The 19839-nt window shown below is 36.7% G+C and overlaps 1 protein-coding gene across 3 annotated transcripts; it reads left to right on the top strand.

The window, feature by feature from the left end:
* Positions 1-14325: 14325 nt before the first annotated feature.
* Positions 14326-19184, top strand: LOC112726976 (iron-sulfur protein required for NADH dehydrogenase, mitochondrial). 3 transcript variants are annotated; one of them, XR_003165504.3, is made up of 10 exons: positions 14328-14750; positions 14910-15127; positions 15220-15328; positions 15657-15779; positions 16383-16480; positions 16693-16819; positions 17243-17328; positions 17943-18068; positions 18311-18399; positions 18493-19184. XR_003165504.3 is itself a non-coding variant. In XM_025776556.3 (9 exons), exons 2-9 carry the CDS (start codon positions 15101-15103, stop codon positions 18649-18651), a joined length of 855 nt encoding a protein of 284 aa, XP_025632341.1. In that variant the 5' UTR covers positions 14326-14750; positions 14910-15100; the 3' UTR covers positions 18652-19184. The 3 variants fall into 3 exon arrangements, 2 of the variants coding, with proteins under 2 accessions (XP_025632341.1, XP_025632342.1); XM_025776556.3 differs by lacking the exon at positions 18311-18399 and having other exon boundaries at positions 14326-14750; XM_025776557.3 differs by lacking the exon at positions 18311-18399 and having other exon boundaries at positions 14340-14746.
* Positions 19185-19839: the final 655 nt, after the last annotated feature.

Here is a 19839-nt window from a genome sequence, read left to right as displayed (position 1 = left end):
CAAATAGCCTACCTTTTACTCTCCATTGTTAGCCAATTTTGAGCCTATGCTTAACCGACTTACTCTCATTTTAGCACATTACAAGCCCAAGGCGGAAAACCAATGAAAAGTCCTTGTTTGGATCTTTGATTAAGCCTAGGCTAGTGAGAATGTTTATTATTCAAGTTGGTGAGGGTTGGGAACATTGGATGGGATAAAATGGGTAGTACACTTTCATGTTTAGGAATTGGGTACATATTCATGTATTGATTAAATGTATAGACCTTATGCATTGATGTTCTTGTACATAGTTTAAAAAAAAAAAAAAAAAAAAAAAAGAGAGAAAAGAAAAAAAATTGTATACAGAAAAAAAGAAAAAATAGTAAAAGGGGACAAAATGCCCCAAAGTGAAGCTCAATAAGAGCCAATGCATAAGTGTAGTGAGATAAAAAGGAAATGCATGCATATGTAAGAAAAAGTGAAGAATGGGTAGTTAGAGTAGTTTGAACTTGCATAGGCCATTATATAGTTAGGTGGAAAAGTCTATGCTAATCAAAGATTCAAATCCTAGTCCACTTAACCATAAATGATCCTACCTTGACCCCAACCCCATTACAACCTAAATGAAAGACCTCATGATGAATGTATGCATGCATTGAATAAGTGTTGATTGTTAGAAGAAAATCAAATTTTGGAAAACATGATTAGAAGAGAATTGAGTGAATTAACCCTTAAACACTTGAGTGAATAGAACGGATACACATCCGGTGAGGGTTCAAAAGTTCAATCATATGTGTTCACCTATATTACCTATATTCTTGCAAGTTTGAACTCTTTTTGATAATTCAATGCAATTGTGGTTTGGACTTAATCCCTATTGTCTAGCTCTTGTGCTTACACATGCTCTCTTGGGAATTGATTTGTTTGAACTAAGCACTTCCAATTGCTTTAGGTAGTTGCCTTTAGATAGGATTCATGTAGTTTAGTTGCATTCAATGTCATAACCCTTAGTACCTTCTTATTTTAGCATGAGGGCATGCTAAGGCTTAAGTGTGGGGAGGTTGACAAACCCCAATTTGACGGTTTGTTTTGTATTGAATTTAGAGCATCTTGATAACCTTTTGTCACATTTAGCCTAGGAATTAGCATGATTTTGTTATCTCTCCCGTATTTGTGATTAAGTGTAAAAACATGCTTTTTAAGCCTTATTTTGATGAATTCTATTTCCTCTTTGATTCCATAAGATGCCTTGATGTGTTTGTTAGTAATCTCAGGATGAAATAGGCTAGGCATGGATCAAAGGAAGCAAGGAAGGAAGCATACAAGTGGAGAGAAGCATTAAAAGTCAAAGAAGCAAAATCAGAGCCATGCACGCGCACGCGCACAAGGCGCTCGCGCGCACATTGCGAAACAGGCCAAGGACGCGCACGCGTACCATGCGCGCACGCGCCGATGATGGCACATGACCTCATTAATGCAACACGTGCCTGGCGATTTGAGAGGTTTTCTGAACCCATTTTTGGCGCCAAATTGCTAAGGAAAAGAAATAAAAGGATGAAGGATTAAGGGGAAGGGGGATCATCATCACTTTCAACCAATAATCACTTTTAGTTTAGAGTTTTAGAGAGAGAAGCTCTCACTTCTCTCTAGAATTAGGATTAGGATAATGTTTAGTTCTTAGATCTAGATTTAGATTCATGTTCTTCTACTTCTACATCTCAATTTCTTGTAGTTACATTGATTCTTCTTCCATTCTTTTATTGCAATTTCCTTTATGTTGTTCTTGTATTTTGTTATAGATCTAGTATTGTTCCTTTTACTCTCTCTCAATTCAATAAAGGTAATTCATAATAAATGTGTTCCCTTTGATTGTTGTTGTTAACTCCTTCCAATAATCGTTGTTAGACTTCATTCTTGTTGTTGATTTACTATGTTTTTTTTCTTTTATGCTTACCAAGTGTTTGATAAAATGCTTGTTTGGATTCTAGTGTAGGTTTTGTCCCTCTTGGCTTTGGTAGAGTAATTAGTGACTCTTGAGTTATCTAATTCCTTTGATTGATTGATAATTAGAAGTTGCTAATTGATTCGAATGCCTCTAAAGCTAGCCATTTCTTTAGGAGTTGATTAGGACTTGAGGAATCAAATTGATTCATCCACTTGACTTTCCTCCATGGTTAGAGGTTGACTAAGTGGGAGCAATGAACAATTTTCATCACAATTGAGAAGGATAACTAGGATAGGACTTCTAGTTCTCACATCTTGCCAAGAGCCTTGTTAGTTGTTAGTTTATTTTCATTACCATTTACTTTTCATGCCTTTTATCCAAAACCCCAAAATAACTCACAACCAATAACGAGACACTTTATTGTAATTCCTAGGGAGAACGACCCGAGGTCCAATACTTCGGTTTATAAATTTTAGGGGTTTGTACTAGTGACAAACAACTTTTTGTATGAAAGGATTATTGCTTGGTTTAGGAACTATACTTTACAACGAGATTTTATTAGTGAATTTCTAAACCGTCAAAAATCCAATCGTCACTCCTCATTCTTGAAACCCCAATTTATAATCTCCATAGCCAATAATAAGAACATACTTCCCTGCAGTTCCTTGAGAAGACGACCCGAGGTTTGAATACTCGGTTATCAATTTCAAAGGGGTTTGTTACTTGTGACAACCAAAACGTTGTATGAAAGGACTTTTGAAGGTTTAGAAACTATACTTACAACGAGTATTTATCCGCAATTTTCTAGACCACGCAAAAGTTCTCTCATCAGTTACCTAACCCTATATGAATATGATGAACCAACCAGGTAAAATTTCTTGAATATCCATAAGTGATGCTTCTCCAATCAGAACTTTTTTTCTCACTTAATGAACTTAATTTTTTAGTTCTTATACATACAGTTGTGTAACTACGAAGCTGCAAGATGAACATCTTTATAGTCTATTTTTTTAGGATAAAGAATGATATAATTCTTTGATAGGGGCCCACAAGTTAGGAATAAGGAGCAACACAAACTAGGGTGGTTAGAAATTGAATCATTCTTTAATTTTTAGGTGTGCAAATATGTGCCTATCAGACGGAGATTTGGTGCTAGTCTCTCTCTCGCGTTCTTTCTTACTTTAGTTAGAGGTGGAGATTGAAAACTACCTTACACCTCCACATTAATCATATTTTTTGCTGTATTCAACATGATACTCTCTCTCATTTTGTTAATATATATTGTTATATGGTGATATTTGTTGCAGAGAAACATTTTTATATAGATAAAATGGCAAAAGAAAGGGACAACACTTGAATAAAAAAAACTAATTGGCTAAATCACATAAAATCACTTCTAAAAGATCATCTATCGAGTACAACGAGATCCACAATTCCAATTTAACATTGATTGATCCCTTCTTGAATTCTAATAATCAACTCACTATCCACATAACGTTCGTAATGATCATGTTTGAATAAATTGTATAAACTTCCACATTATTTACTTCATAAATTACTTTTTTAAGAAGAAAAATAGTATAATTATTAATAAAATAGTAAAAACCCCAATTTTGGCTTCAATCATTCATAAAGTTAATCTTTTTATGAATACCCCATGTACCTATATTGGTGATCTTTGCTCAATGTAATTATTTTCGGCAAAAAAATTAAACACAGCAACTAAACACAAAAGAAACAAACAGGGAAATTTGTTGGAACTCACCAAATTGGGACCAGGTTGTGCGAAAGAAGCCGAGGAGTTGCTGAAGGCAAAGAGGAAGTCGGGGACCTGCTGCTTCTGTCTCCGGCGTTGACGGGCGCAACGACGGCGCGAGACTGATTGCGAGGCGGTGACAAGACACGGAGCGGCGACGACGTCCAGTTCTAGAAGCTGCTGCTACTGCCGTCAATGACGACGAAGGCAGGGAAGGCACGCAAGATCGGAGACCGCAGGAGACCGACGACGAGCTTGTCGGAGACAGTGAGGGAGACCGATGCCGATTGAGGGAGAAAACTTGGGTTCCCGTCAATAAGGCGTGAGAGATGAGAGAGCTTCTGTAACAGTGATGTTGAGGAAGGAGAAGGGATTGTGAAACGACGTAGTGTTGTAGATTTAAGGAAAAAAAAATCCGAACTGGTTTATTTAAATCAGCCGAATCGAACCAAATTTAAAGCATTTGGTTTAGAAACTGATTTTATAACCGGTTTTTAGTAAACAACCAATCATATAGTAACACATCAACAACTTTAAAAAAGGTTGTTTTGGTTATCTTTATGTGAGTCTCCCCGTTACATAAAACATAAAAGTGTAATTTTTTCTACTACAAGTTGAATAGGAAAATATGAAACTTTTTTATTTAAACTACAAAACTATGAGTACACACCATGCAAAAGAAAAGAGAAAAGAGAGAGAGAATTACATCACTGCTCACAACAATTTACTTCTTTGCAAAAGAAGTAGGAACCGAACTCGTAGTTGTTGGGGAAATCCGGAAGCATTTCGTATGCAATCATATTGTGATAAAAATAAGGAGCGACATCATCAACTACGATCCCTGGGAGCATTAAACAATTTGGAGGTGAAAGATATGTTACTCCATTTCCATTCAGAAGTTTTGTTTGCTTCCACTCGAATTCCTACATTTCTAAGAGGTAAAGTTTCCTCTTTTTTGAATAATCTAGAAATGATAGTGTACATGAAACGAATACCACGATCAAGTAAAGAAGGCTTTACCGGAGGAGAAAGCGATGACCCAAATGTATGAAACAATTGTTAGGCTCATGAACAGAAAATTGAAAAATGAATTGTTCAACTCACTCGCACGCTCACGCTTAGAAGCTCTAGTAACTCCATTGGAAGTTGGTTTTCTAACAAAATGATATCTCTCCATGTATACGTCAATTGGTCAAGCTTTATTTAGGGTCAACTCTTCTGGATTTTGTTCATCAACATTGTCCATGAAATACAACAAAGCACATGCATCCACAAACAAGATGTCAGCCAGTTCCCTATCATTGTAATCTTCAATCACGTCTTCACTGAACAGATTCCTCATTGTTGGAATATTCCTCAACGGTTGTGCCTCCTCTGGTTGAGGTTGTAGCTGAAGCAGTTTAGCAATCTGGGGATCCAATTCCTGAATAATCTCGGGATCATGTGAACCATTGTTTAATACTTAGCTTTTGTTTGGCTTATCAGTCAAAATAAATCCCTGAAATAAACAACTTTTGTCTTCTTAGACCGAAAGTTTGAATAAAATAACCTTTTTGTTCTTGTAATTACTCCCATCAAGTTAAAGTAAAGTTGACTGTTTAAAATTCTTTGATTATTTAATATGTTTAACTATCATCTAACACTTCTCTAACAATATCTTTATATAAAGATAAATTTATTTGAATATATATTCAACTCTTTTTAATATGTATAACAAACTATGAATGAACTAGTTAAACTTCAAATTTTTTAACCAATAATTTGAACTATTGGGTCTTTTGGTTTTATTTTTAAAACATTGGAAAATATTGAACGTCATCATCAACAATGTGGCAAAAGCATGCAATTAAAGAAGCAGCATAGAAGGAGTTGAAGTTGATGTATGTATGGATGGCTAGCTCACCTTAATTACCAAGAGGGAGAGTGAAGTCCTTCGTGCCCTGAAACAAATTAAAGGAAAAAGAAAGAAAGTATAGGGATTCTCAGGAAACCAAAAACAAACTATAGGGATTCTGGTTATCAGTTTGAGAATAGTGAATAAAGTTTGTATCCATATGCTTTTAAAAAAGTATACAAAAGATAAAAAAAAATTACGAAATATAATTTTTCCAAATTTTATATTTCATTCACCTGTTCATTATTCAAGTGCTACTGTCCTTGTAAGTTGACTCGCTGTTCATAAATCTGCACATAGAGGAATGGACGTGGGAAACTGGGAAAAAATATAGGAATCCAATAATATATTTGTTTCCTTTCTTTTGGATCTTCGGATTTTGTTTAAAGTAAATGGTCATCTATGTTTTGTTAATTAATGTCGTCTACTATAGCTATTTACAAAGATATTTAAAGAATACAAGTACAAAACTAGCAATTGATTATGAATATGTTCATTAAAATAAAATGAGAAAAAATATGGGAAACAATGATAAATATGAACAATGTGAACAATCAATTAAAAATTAAATTTTTTAAAAACCAGATTTTAGAAAAATTAAAAAAGGCCCATAACCCATTATATAAAAAACATTTTCTCTCATTGATAATCTTAATAATCCCTTTTCTTCAAACTCTAATTCCTCTCTTCAAACCCCCAATGTCATGCAATGCACGGTTTTTTTGTGCCGCCACAACGCTGCCGCGGCATCGATTGGTCTTCTGTCGCCTTCGTCATCGTTGCAAATCGCCACAGCCACCGCCACCGCCAATGACGTAGGAACCCGTGTGAAGGACAGCAACACACTGTCACGCGGCCGCACCCGACGGATCTAGAAAATTTTGATAGTGCGACAAAATATATAATATAATAATAATTTTTATAAAAAAATATTATGTGTAAATAAAAATCAGTTATCAAATTATTTATTAATCATTATATATTTGTATATAAATATGTGTATTGTTTAATTTATATTTAAGGGTAAAAAACCCAAATAAGCTAAGGGTGTCTCATATTTATCCAAATCCGCCAAATGAAAATCTGAGACATTAATCCACCAGAACAGAATATTATGTAATTCGAATCAATAGAATTCGAATTAGGTTTACACATAATTCGAATTGACTCAATTTGAAATACTCCCTAGAACAATTTGCACCTAATTCGAATCAATAAGCATCGAATTATGCATGCAAAAATCGCACGTAATTCGAAACAAGTTGTTTCGAACTATATAAGGCAAATTCGAATTATATCAATTCGAATTACATGGAGATGGGTAGACGTATAGAGTTCGAATAATATTGATTCGAATTACGTGTTTCTGGATTCAATAGGTAATTCGAATCAAGTCGATTCAAATTACAAGGGTTTCACCTATATAAGGAGTTCGAACAAAGTTCATTTGAATCACTTTTTCATTCTCATACTCCACCAAATCCCAGAGAAAACGACCAACAATTGGGCTGACAAAGACCGGGGTGCAAAATTCAGGCGATGGGGGACGATCCGGGGAGGCTTTATCATTTGGATGGAGTTGCTCATATCGCCGGGGCGATCAACGACGAGGTTAGTTGTTTCTGATATTGCGCTGTTTGTAGTGTTTTTTGTTAGTGGTAAAAGGCAGTGGTTGATGATAACGGTTTATGATAGTGGTATTTGTTAGTGGTTTATGATAGTGGTTTTTGGCAGTTGATTAGGATAGTGGTTTAGCCTAGCGGTTTTTGTTAATGATTTTTTATAGTGGTTTATGTTATTGTTAATGGTTTAGGATAGTGGTTTAGAATAGTGGTTTAGGCTAGTGGTTTTTGTTAATGGTTTTTGATAGTGGTTTATGTTAGGATAGTGGTTTAGGATAGTGGTTTAGGCTAGTGGTTTTTGTTAATGGTTTTTGATAGTGGTTTATGTTAGTGTTAGTGGTTTAGGGTAGCGGTTTATGCATTCAATTTTGGTCGCTGGTTTAATATATCTACTATTGCATGTTTACTGTGTTGGTTCCTTATGGCGTGAATTGTATATGTTAGTGTTATTTTAATTTTTTCTAATTATGCGGTTCATCTAATGCCCAGCCCCGGCGTTGCATATCGAGCATGCAGCGGCAGCAGGGGATGCGTCTTGATGATAGATACGTTTCGTACTTGCAGATAGCCGGATTATACCATCTTGCGAGACTGAACGACAGATGGTTCCGAATAGATCAGACGAGCCCCTACTGAGTGCATTCGTCGAGAGGTGGCAGCCTGAGACGCACACCTTCCACATGCCGTTCGGAGAGTGCACCATCACACTTCAGGATGTCGCGTACCAGCTAGGGTTGCCAGTGGACGGACATTACGTCAGCGGTTGCCTGACAGACTTCCACCTATACATTGAGGGTGGCCGGCCAGCTTGGCAGTGGTTCCATGAGTTGCTCGGTGTTTTACCTCCTGAAAACCAAATTCAAAAGTTCGCAGTGAACTGCACCTGGTTCCAGGAGACTTTTGGAGAGTACCCAGACGGGGCCGATGAGGAGACAGTTAGGCGCTTTGCCCGTGCCTACATCATGATGTTGTTGGGCACCCAGCTGTTTGCCGACAAGTCTGGCAACCGTATTCACATCAGATGGTTACCGTTTGTGGCTCGGCTTGAGGAGATGGGAGGCTATAGCTGGGGGTCGGCGGCACTAGCATGGTTGTACCGGTGCAAGTGCCGAGTGGCCAACCTACATGTTGTGAAGTTAGCTGGGCCGTTACAGTTACTTCAGTCTTGGATCTTTTGGCGATTTCCTGGTTTTAGGCCTGCTGGGTATGATGCGTTTAGCTGGCCCCTTGCCTCGAGGTACCACTATCTTATTGTACTATTTATCCTTATGTCTTGTATTTTCATTTTCGCATGCAATTTTATGGCTTTTAGAGAAACTCATGAATGCAATACTATGTTTAATTTCCTATGCAGGTGGTCAGGATATAATCCTGGGATTAGCGAGAAGGGACCTCGGGTGCAGACGGCTCGACTGAGGATCGACTTGTTACAGGCTCGGGACGTAAGTACGCTAAGCTCATATGTGTAGTTACTACTTCTTTCAGTGTATATATTTTAACGAATTTGTCAAACGGACTTGATTTGCTTTTTTCAGTTTATATGGATGCCCTACAGCACACCCGACGTCCTGCAGGTTGTCCACCCGGAGGTCTTGGAGCCTCGACATACGATGTTATGGCGGTGTGTGACGTCCCTTATATATTTTGCGGTGGTTGAGTGGCATCAGATTGATAGAGTGTTACCGCAGTTCGACGGCGTTCAGCCTCCCCCACGTCCCGCCCTGAACATCGACTTCTTGATGTCGAAGGATGGGAGAGGTGGTGACCGTTGGTTTCCGTCCCATTTACAGCATTGGCATCTTCACTGGGAGTCACGTGCAGATCACGTGTTACGGTTCGATATTGTTGCTGACCCGGGACCCTCACATGAGTTCTTGAGCTGGTGGCATCAGCATGGGAAGAGGTTCTTGTCACCTAAGATGTACTTGGGGGATCCGAGAGGTATTCCTATTTCGGTTGAGGCGTCGCAGAGGGGTGCAGGCCGAGTTCCAGATATGGACATAATTGACGACGTTCCTGACAGGCGTCGGGTTGACAGGAGAGCTCGAGTTGGGACACGTCGTAGCCAGCGTGACTGGAGATGGCTGGACCAGGCTATGCAGGAGGGTGATGAGGCCGGTAGGGGCGGTGGTCGACGACGAGGGCGTGGAGGCAGGAGGAGGCGGGCTGCTCCTAGGCAGGATAGCCCTGATCGTGGTGATCATGCGGCTGGAGGAGGAGCTCCAGTGGGGGATGTTAGGCTCGCTCACGGTGGACATGGTGGAGAGTGGTATGGGTCCGGTATGGGAGATTCATCCAGTCATCCTGACACTGGGCTTGGCGTGGGGTCGCTCGGAGATTACTTCGTCGGTGTTCCCACTGACGACCAGACACCTCAGGAGAATACGCCATGGGTGATTCCAGGATCCATGTTTTCAGAGTTTCTTGCCGGTGATGGGATTGACGCGGATTTTGGAGGATCACATTTCCTAGATGAGATCACCACCATCATGTAGGAGGATGAGGCAGCCCGTCGACGGGGACAGACGACGGGGACACAGGCAGCGCTAGATGTCGATCTGAATGAGCCTCCCTCAGTTGGCCCTGTTCAGCCTTTCGCCTTGGGTGGGACCCCAGCATCAGCACGTACTGCTCCATCACATTCAATCGCCGGACCATCCTCCTCCAGACCCCTACATGTCCAGACTAGGGTGCCTGCACAGCCACCCCCGGAGGACGAGGAGGACGAGATCGAGGATGAGGAGCCCCTTATCCGGAGAGGTCATAGGACACGGGTCCCACGTCGTTGTGGCACAGGGTCGCACCTATTTAGATGATTTGTTGGTTGTTATATGTTTCCGTCGTTATGCCTCTATTTTATGTTGTTATCTTTGTTGTATGTTATATACTTTTGTTGTCAGTGTTGTATTTTGTATTCCTATTTTAGTTGATCATGCAGCAGTGTCTTTGGTTTTCCGTTATTCTGTATTAGTGACGGTGATAACATGTGTATTTTCCATATGTAAGTTATTTCCATTATTAGTAACACATTTAACATACATATCTTCTACGAGACGGATTCTTTATCACTGAAAACTAACAACTTAGCAAACATAGTACATCGTTTTCTAGAAAAAAAGTTACACACAAGTTCCTCTGTGGTGTACCAACACTAGAAAACTATCCTCACTAGCCATCTCACCTCTCTGTTGAGAGCAACTCACGTTTACAGCATATATATAGAGCTCTGCTTCACAGTAATTCGAATCAACTTCATTCGCACTATATATATAATTCGAATCAACTAATTTCGAATTAACAAAGCTTAGTAATTCGAATTAATATGATTCGAACTAAATTAACGTCACTCTTTCTTAGTAATTCGAATTGATTTGATTCGAATTTCTCTTTGGTAATTCGAGACAAGTTGTTTCGAACTACTTGCAATTCATGCATGCACGTAATTCGAATTTGCTCAATTCGAACTACATACAATAATAATTCGAAACGTATAGATTCGAATTATATAAATTTTTGCTTTGGTTGAATGGCGTATCAAAATTCATTTTGGCTGATTTGCGTTATATGTTTCCTCCCATGGCTTAATACCGTTTTTTACCCTATAAAATAAGATAAATAATACTCTTTCGAATCGATTTCTAAGAAAAAACACGAATTTCATTTAAATTGAGAATTGATCATTCTAACGACATCTAATATGAAATTCTTAAATTGATTATGAAATACCAAAAATTGAGTAAAAAATTATTGTGGGGTAAAATTCAATAATTTAGTGTGGACAAATAAATATTATTATCATATACTACTCAAAAAAATTTCAAATTGTAGTGGGGCGCTTGCCCCCACAATCACACATGTACATCCGTCCCTGGCCGCACCATCGTTCGTCCACCACTTACCCCTCCTCTATGACGAAATCAGCCACATTTACCGCCGTTCACGAATACTTGCCATTTACTTTTCGCTTGATATTCTTGCATCTAGACCATGACATTATCAAAAGCGCGGTGCAAAATTTCAGTCAACTCCTCAGATTCTGAAGCAAATTCATAGATCTTGCGCGAGTAAAATACCAAATTGTCAAATCTCTTGCTTCTTGGCTTCAATAGAGGCTCGTCTTGGCTGCTCTTGATATGTGTGTGTCTCCTCTTTACGTTCTTACTCCACACGTTCCAATATATATTTCGGTGCCACTTTATCTACTCGCTCAAAACTTAAGGCACTCAGAGAATAATGTCACAAAATACCCCTTGACTCGAACAATAAGCACTGCAATTTTACTTCCCGTGATACCGCATCGTATGTGACAACAAACTTGTTGAATGTTGAGTTAGAAACCTGTTCTACAACTTCATATGTCATAAAACTTAGAGCGGACTGTGTTGATCTTGTGATGCAATTCATCTTTTCTCTAAATTATGCTTGGACTTTCCTGAACTTCTCGTGAGTATACACATGCTAAAATTGAACTTCTATTGGTGATTTTGTTGCACATGGTATGACAGTATGAAAATCTGCAGCATCAGATTTTCTCTCTCTTTGCTCTCTGCTTCCTAGGCAATTATCATATTGCTTTTCAAATTGAATCAAGGAGCTATTGCGTGTGATAAACTTGTTAAAAAAAAGCATGCATGCTCTCGCTCCTTTATGTGCTTCTCATCTCGGCCCAAAAGTGGTGATCAAGATAAATTGAAATCCATAAATGACGATATTCAAATATCTCTGCAAAATGGGACAGAAAACAAAAATGAGACTCCAAATGAACCGAAAGTTATACTCTTTTGAATCGGAAAAACTGACAACATCAATTAATTCAAATGAAATCACGGTTACCTGAAAGCCACTTATTGCCTCCAACACCATACTTCATGAGAAAATCATTCCAATTTCTGTCAAATTCATCTTTTGTAAACGAGTTCCAAACAACATGACTCATCTCTTGTTCAATTTTTTCGTGTCTCTTATAGCCATTTAATTTGTGTGGAATCTTCTTCATAATATGCCAAATACACCACTGTGAATTATTGTTGGCATACAAGTCTCAATAGCCCTTTGCATCGATGCGCATTGATCGGTAAGAATCTCATTTGGTGTCTTTCCTCCCATGCAACGAAGCCAGCATTCGAATAACCATTTGAATGACTGAATGTCCTCATTTTTCATCAAAGTGCATCCAAGAAGTGTCAACTAACCATAGTGATTCACACTGACAAAAGAACCGAAAACCAGATTATACTTGCAGTGGACACCAGAAGAAAAATCCGTTATGAACCGAAATTAGTTGCTCGTATGAACCAAAAATGATATCACAAGGAACCAAAACCAGAACAGCAAAAATTACCTGTTTGTGTTGTAAGTCATATAAAATGAAACAACATCTCCGAAATACTCATACGCAGCTCTACTTCTTGCATCAGCCCAAAATGCATTTTTGATAGATTGATCAACTTCAAGATTAAGCTCATAAAAGAAATTTTGATTATTCTCTTTCATTCTTAATAAGTACTTCCGAAATTCTTTGGCAACATCTTATTCAGAAACATTCCTTACTTCCCTTGTGATGTAATTCCTCACGTCTTTTTCAATAAAAATTAGTTCACGATGACCATCCACTACTGCTACAAATGACTGATATGTTTTAGTCGGTCTGATTCCAGCTTCCTCAATAAAACTTAGCTCCTTGTGTTGTTTAAGCATCTCTACTCGATCTGGACAACATGTATGTGAATGATTCAGAACAACTTTAAAAATTATCCAAAGACCAACGCCCTTCAAAATATGTATGTAAATCCTGGCTGGAGAGTTTATTCTTGCTAAGGGATTTGTCTTCTGAGTTAGAGATATCTTGAATTTCTATTTCGTTCCCCTCTCTACTACATGTAAGTAATTGATTCTTAATTTCACCTTCCTTCTGAGTGGTGTTCCTTATTTTCGTAGAAAAACTAGCAAGTTTGGAAAAATCTTTGTAGAATTTTCCGGCTTTTGCGAGTGTTTTGAAAGTCATTCCAATCTTTGGGACAAATTGTTGATCGATAACACACCTGGACTGAAAAGAAAACCGAAATATGAAAATAACCAGACCATTGTGTAATAACAAATGTACCGAAAGTTGTGCATTCTATAAATTCAGAAACTCCTGCATTCTATCTAAATTAAATTCATAAACAACACTGATTTTAGCAAAGAAGAATAAAATTATTCATTATTACTCTATTCAATTGCATTAGATTTTATTCCATTTCATTCAATTCAAAATTGTTGACAAATGAACCGAAATTTGAATATAACGAGACCATTGTGTAATATAAATGAACAAAAAATTGTGCATTCTATAAATTCAGAAATTTCTGCATTCTATCCAAATTCAAATTCATAAACAACACAAATTTTAGAAAAGAAGAATGAAGTTATTCATTATCACTTTGTTCAATTGTATTAGATTCCATTCCATTCCATTTAATTCAAAATTATTGACGAATGAATCGAAATATCAATATAACCAGACCATTGTGTAATAACAAATAAACTGAAAATATCAATATAATCAGACTATTGTTATTCAATTGCATTAGATTCAATTTCATTCCATTCAATTCAAAATTACACTATGGTATAATTCTAACCTCGTCTACTTGATTCGATTCAGATGAATAATCTAAATTATCCTTATTCAGCTGATTTGAACTTGTATCATTTATTATTTTAGAACGATTTTAATTACACTGCTCGATTTAAAAAAAATGCAGATCATTATCTAAAGAACGAAGAACACAAGGAATCAGACAAACAAAACAAAGAAGAACGAAGAAGAAGGAGACGTTTACATTGAAGAAGAACGAAGAACAAAACAAAAATTTAAAGAACGAAGAAGAAAGGAGACATTTACGTTAAAGAAGAACGAAGAAAGGAGATTTATGTTAAGTCTATTATAAGAAGTGTGGCGCATGATCTAAAATGTGAAATTATTTGGCTGCAGAATATTATTCTTTTAGTTATTATTTAATTATTAATGATTACAAATATATGATAAAATATGCTATTAAATTATTAAACTAAAAAAATTGAACTAATAATTAAACGATGAATAAAAATAATAAATTTTAATAGTATTTGATATTTTTCAAATAGAATATTGAAATTAGTGTGAAAAAATCCTAATTTCCCACCCCAAAACCCTCGGCGCCCCCTCCCCTCCCCAACCTCACTTACTCATCACTCATCACTCATCACCGATTCTCTCTCCTCCCTAATTCACTCACGGTGCCGGTCAGCCACCTTCCTTCGCGCCACCAGTCTCCGCTCTCCTTCCTCCGTCTTGGCCCCGCCGAGCCGTGTGCTTCGTCGCCGGCCTCTGCCTCCTCCGTCTGTGTCGCCAGGCGTGCCTCGCCTGCTCTCTGTCGGTCGTGGCTCCCCTGCGTCTGTCTCTGTCGTCCGAAGCTCTGCGTGCGGCCTCCTCTCCTCTACGGGCAACTCTCCTCGCCGGTGGCCTGGCCTCTGCAACCCCAGGTCCGCAACCCGTCCCTGACTCTGCGTCTGCTTCTGCAGTCCGTGTAGGTGAGCTTTCAATTTTTTTCAGTTGTTCTTGATTAATTTTATATACTTGATTTCTTCAGTTTTAATGTAGGTTTAGATAATGATATTACTATTAATTGTATGCTGATTGTATGTAATAGATTCTGTAATTGTATTAGTAATTGCTATTAATTAAACCAGTAACCAGCGATCCAGAAGTTTGACCGGTTCTATTACGGGTTTGGTTCTGATAACTATGGTTTGAGGCTCCATTGACACCTGTGTAGAAAGTAGAAACTCGTTCCTCTTACCATTCTCTAATCAGATTACCAAGATAGTGTGTGTGTGTGTGGAGACCTAGCATTTCTACCAAAGAAGACAAGGGCCCCATCATGAGGGAAGTGTTAGGGCAATTCAGGGTGAGTTTCTATTCACCTAAATTATTATCTGTTCAAAACCGTTCTGCTGCATTTTCACTCACTCACTCACCCACTGATTCTTGGCTTCTCAGAGGCTAGGGGCTGTCCGGAGCTACGCAAAGCACCTTCGCATTCCTGGAATCAAGGATACCATTGCCGTCGCCTCCGGTAAAGGCGGTGTCGGAAAGTCTACTACTGCTGGTATGAGTCCTTGTTCCAATGAGTCGGGATTATTTATTACAATGAGATGTCATTTTAACAACTAATGTGACTCTTTAGTCTATACCATGTTCAATAAGAATTTGTTTTAAAATGTCTGAATCCTTCTTTCTGTATGCATTCTAAATAGAACTGGCGTACTTGATATGGGAATTTATTTGTCCCACAGGCAAAAGTTTTCCATAGCAGTGGTTGGATATACAGAAACATCTGTAATTAGGTTCATTTAGCTGAGCTTGGATGTCTTGCTGCTTTTTTTGGTGTTGTGTACTTGTGTCTTGTGAATGAGTGATGTTTCTTGATTTGGCAGTTAATTTAGCTGTAGCACTTGCAAGTAAATGCCAACTGAAGGTTGGTTTGCTTGATGCTGATGTATATGGACCGAATATCCCCACTATGATGAACATCAACAGAAAACCTGATGTCACTGAAGGTATACTTTTCACTTTGTAGTAAACATTCATCTTGAATGACACATAAACCAAAAAACCACAGCTAGATGTAGGCATAGCTATCATGGTGCATAAAAGGGAAAGCATCAATGTCAAACGTGTTTGTTCTCCACATTCAGATATTGTATGATTCTACTCTCCACACAGAATTATTTTTAAGCAATGGGAATTTGGAAATAAAGTGTTGTAAAAATTTCTTTCAGATATTGTATGATTATAGTATAAAACCCTATGAATGGTACTCTCTAACTTTGATGCATTTTGAGTTTTGTTAAATTTATCTGTACTATATATTTAAATGCATTACAAGTATGAACTATGAATGTGTTGCAAATGGTGCTCAAGAAGATCACCAGAAATCATTAACTTCTGTTGAAATTTTAGGATTGGATGGGAACCAATACAATAATTAGAATATTTGAACTGTTTCTTACTTTGGTCTGTTTTTTTCTTTTGTAATTTTTGTTTACTTTTAGGCTTTATGCAGAAGTTTCTTCCATCTGTTATAGTTCATGCCAATATTTGTTCTTCACTTATTTCAGATAAGATAGTTCATGCCAATATTTGTTCTTCACTTATTTCAGATAAGAAAATGATTCCCATTGAAAATTATGGGATCAAGTGTATGTCAATAGGGTTCCTTGTCGAGAAGTATGCCCCAATTGTATGGAGAGGTCCCATGGTATACCTGTAACTTCTACTTTATTTGGTTCTTATTTCTTTTCACTTTCTCTTACTATTTCTTGCTTTAACTGGTTCATGCAACTTTTGTCATTTGTTGAGATCTACTGTAAAGGAATCCATACTGAATACATCTTGACAACCACATCCATTTTTTTGTTTTCCATTTCAAAAATATAAATAAATAAATTTTTGTTTACTGGATTATCACAGGTAACAAATGCTCTTGAGAAAATGACAAGGGGAGTTGACTGGGGAAACCTTGATGTTTTAGTGATGGATTTGCCTCCTGGGACTGGTGATGTCCAGATAGCTATGTCTCAGAATCTGCAATTATCAGGTAGGTCACGAAAAGCAGTGTATTTCCACTAATGTGACCTTTGGGGTGTGGGTGATGAGGTCTAAAGCAAATGCTTTGACAAAAAGCTTAGACGGCCTACGGATTTTTGCATTTTAGTCTTTGTGATCTCATCTACCTGAAGTATGCACTGAAATTTACAAAAGGAGGTTGTGACTTAGACCTATTTATCATGCTCTGCTAGTTTTCAGCTGAAACATCTTCAGTGTAATATCAGTTCTATAAGCAAAAGGGTACATGGGTTGAAAGTTTAATAAAATCAGTCAAGGGTAAAATTTAAGAAAGCATCATTATATTTCAAGTTTTTATGTTTAATGCAATTACTAGTTATCCTTCGGTCTTCAGATGGGCCTTTTTTTTTATCTTTTTGTGTCTTTGTTCTTTTAATGACCGAATATATGGTAGGTGCACTGATTGTTTCAACTCCTCAAGATGTTGCATTAATGGATGCCAGGAGGGGTGTAAAAATGTTCAATAAAGTTGATGTTCCGGTATGATAATTACTGGTGTTCCTTAATTTTTCCTAAATGATTAGTTACTTTGGGTCAGCATATACATGTGTCTCTTCCAACTTTTTGTTAACATGAGAATAATCATCTATTGTTTAGTTAGAAAATTGCATCATCGGGAATTGTCTCAATTATTCTAGAGGAAAATCTTTACATTTTTGCTTAATGAATGCATTATTTACGTTGTTTTTGTGCTTTCTATGGACATCCTTCATTAATTTCTAATTATGTCGAATCACTATGTTGTTGCATTAGGTTGGAATTAGTTTAGTTATGAAATCAAGTGTCTTGCTTTTGTAAATCCTAATGGCTTATTTCTGTGAATTATTTTGATTAAGGATGAGAAGAATATCTTATATTCAAATGTGTACTTGAAACAAATTCATTTGTGCTTATATGGTCTGTTTTTATGTGTGCTTTTGTATTTGATTCATAATACAATTCGAGTGATGACAGCTGAATAATTCTTAAAGGCTATTAGCATTGATATATAGATTGTTCCTTACTCAGATATGATGTTTACATATTTTCTAAAAACCCTGAATGCATACTACCTTTTCGGTCCTTTCATATGAGATCTTTAACCGTTCTTTCAGATTTTGGGAATTGTAGAGAACATGAGCTGCTTTAAGTGTCCACATTGTGGTGAACCATCGTATATATTTGGTAAAGGAGGGGCTCCTAAGGCAGCCAGTGAAATGGGGTTAGAATTTTTAGGCGAGGTATGCCTATTATCTCTATCTAGATTGTACAGTTGAGAGTATAATTTTGCAGATCATATAGTGGAAGCTTTATTATGTGATAACTGATAACTTATCACTTCTTTAGTTTTTGGTTGATTTAGCTATATCTTTGTGAAAATGCAAACCCAAGTTTTTTGAAATTTTAAATAGCATAGAAAATGTTAACTTACATAACTAGAACCATAGTTTATTAATTTGTTCATTCTCTCTTTTCATAAAAGGATTTATGATGCGTCCATGTTTAACTAAAATTTTCAAGCCAAAATTAAATGAGGAAGACATAGAGAAAGTGAAGTTAATAATCGCTTGGGTAAAAGCCCACCTTCTTCTCAATCTTCTTAAGTGACTTCTGCAAAATTTATGTGTTTGGTTTTAGTGACAAGTTTCAATTTAACGATTCTAGATACCACTCGAAATGGAGATCAGAGAGGCGTGTGATCAAGGGCACCCCATAGTTTTGGCTGCCCCTGATTCTGTGGTTTCCAGAGCATATGGCGATTTAGCTGAAAAAGTTGTTCAGAAACTTAAGGAACAGCAGTTCAAACCAGAGATTATATTATGAAATGCTGTCCTTCACCACAATATCTCTGTCAACCTGTGAGCGACATTATCTGGCACGCCCACATTTTCATTCAAGAAAGGAGCCCCTAGCCGTTCGCCATGACAGCTAAAAAATGTGGCATTTGACAAATCTTACAATGTGTTAAAAGTTTAAAGTTTGGATGAGATACAGGTTAGGCTTATGATTTATATTTTGTAGGTTCCAGCATCTCCATAAATATTGTGAAATTAGATGTGAATGTTTCTTTGACCTCACATAACACAGGTGCTGTTTAAGTTGTCATTTTTATGTAATTTTTCTGTAGAAGAAAAATAAGCAGTTTTATCACACTGTAATGATGAGGCTACAGAGTTTTGTTTATTCACGAGTCTCTCTTGATAAGCCTTTGCCTATTTTGTCTGTTTTTGGTGATTGATTTTTTATTTGATGCATTGTAGGAGAATTGTCTTTAGCATCATCTTGTAAAGAGAAGGCAATTATGCCATGGATATTCTTGACCTTATAGATATGATTCCTTTTAGTGTAGGTCATCATATTGGGTCTGCTTATGGGGAATATATTCTTATATGGATGGAAGATCATAAAAGTAAATGGATGTGCTTACTAAATGACCAACTTTATGGATATATAAACAGATTTAATCCCATCCCTCCCCCTAACAAAAAAAAAAAAAAACAGATTTTATCATTTGACTAGGATTTTGTTAAATTGCATTGGTCTGTTTGGTTAATTTTATTCAGGTATATTTTGATAAGCTAAATCAATAGTAACATTAGAAAATAATTTCGCATTTGAATGCAACTTTTTTATTAAAAAAATTAATAAAAGTTATTAAATTGCAATTTTTTTTTCTTTTATTTATGGGTTTAATTAGAAACAGGGGGGGTAAAGAATCTTAAACTCTTCATATCAAAGATTAAGTTAGTTGGCATATCTGAGACGTTTAAGTTTAGGTGGTTGTTTCGGTACATACAAAACGTGAACAAATAATAAAATAACATATGGATTATATTTTTTACGTTAGCACTTAATTTTTTTAAAGAAATATATATCATATTAGTACTTTTATTAAAATACTTATAATTTAATAAAAATAATTTTTTTAAATATTATTTTTTATGTTAGACAAAAATTATCTTTTTAAATTAACCAAATTTTAAAATTCAACTAATTTTAATCTTATAATTT

The sequence above is a fragment of the Arachis hypogaea genome, chromosome 12, assembly GCF_003086295.3.
Source record: "Arachis hypogaea cultivar Tifrunner chromosome 12, arahy.Tifrunner.gnm2.J5K5, whole genome shotgun sequence".
Lineage (NCBI taxonomy): Eukaryota > Viridiplantae > Streptophyta > Magnoliopsida > Fabales > Fabaceae > Arachis > Arachis hypogaea.
The sequence above is the reverse complement of the archived record's forward strand: the minus strand, read 5'-3'. Positions and strand labels throughout refer to the sequence as shown.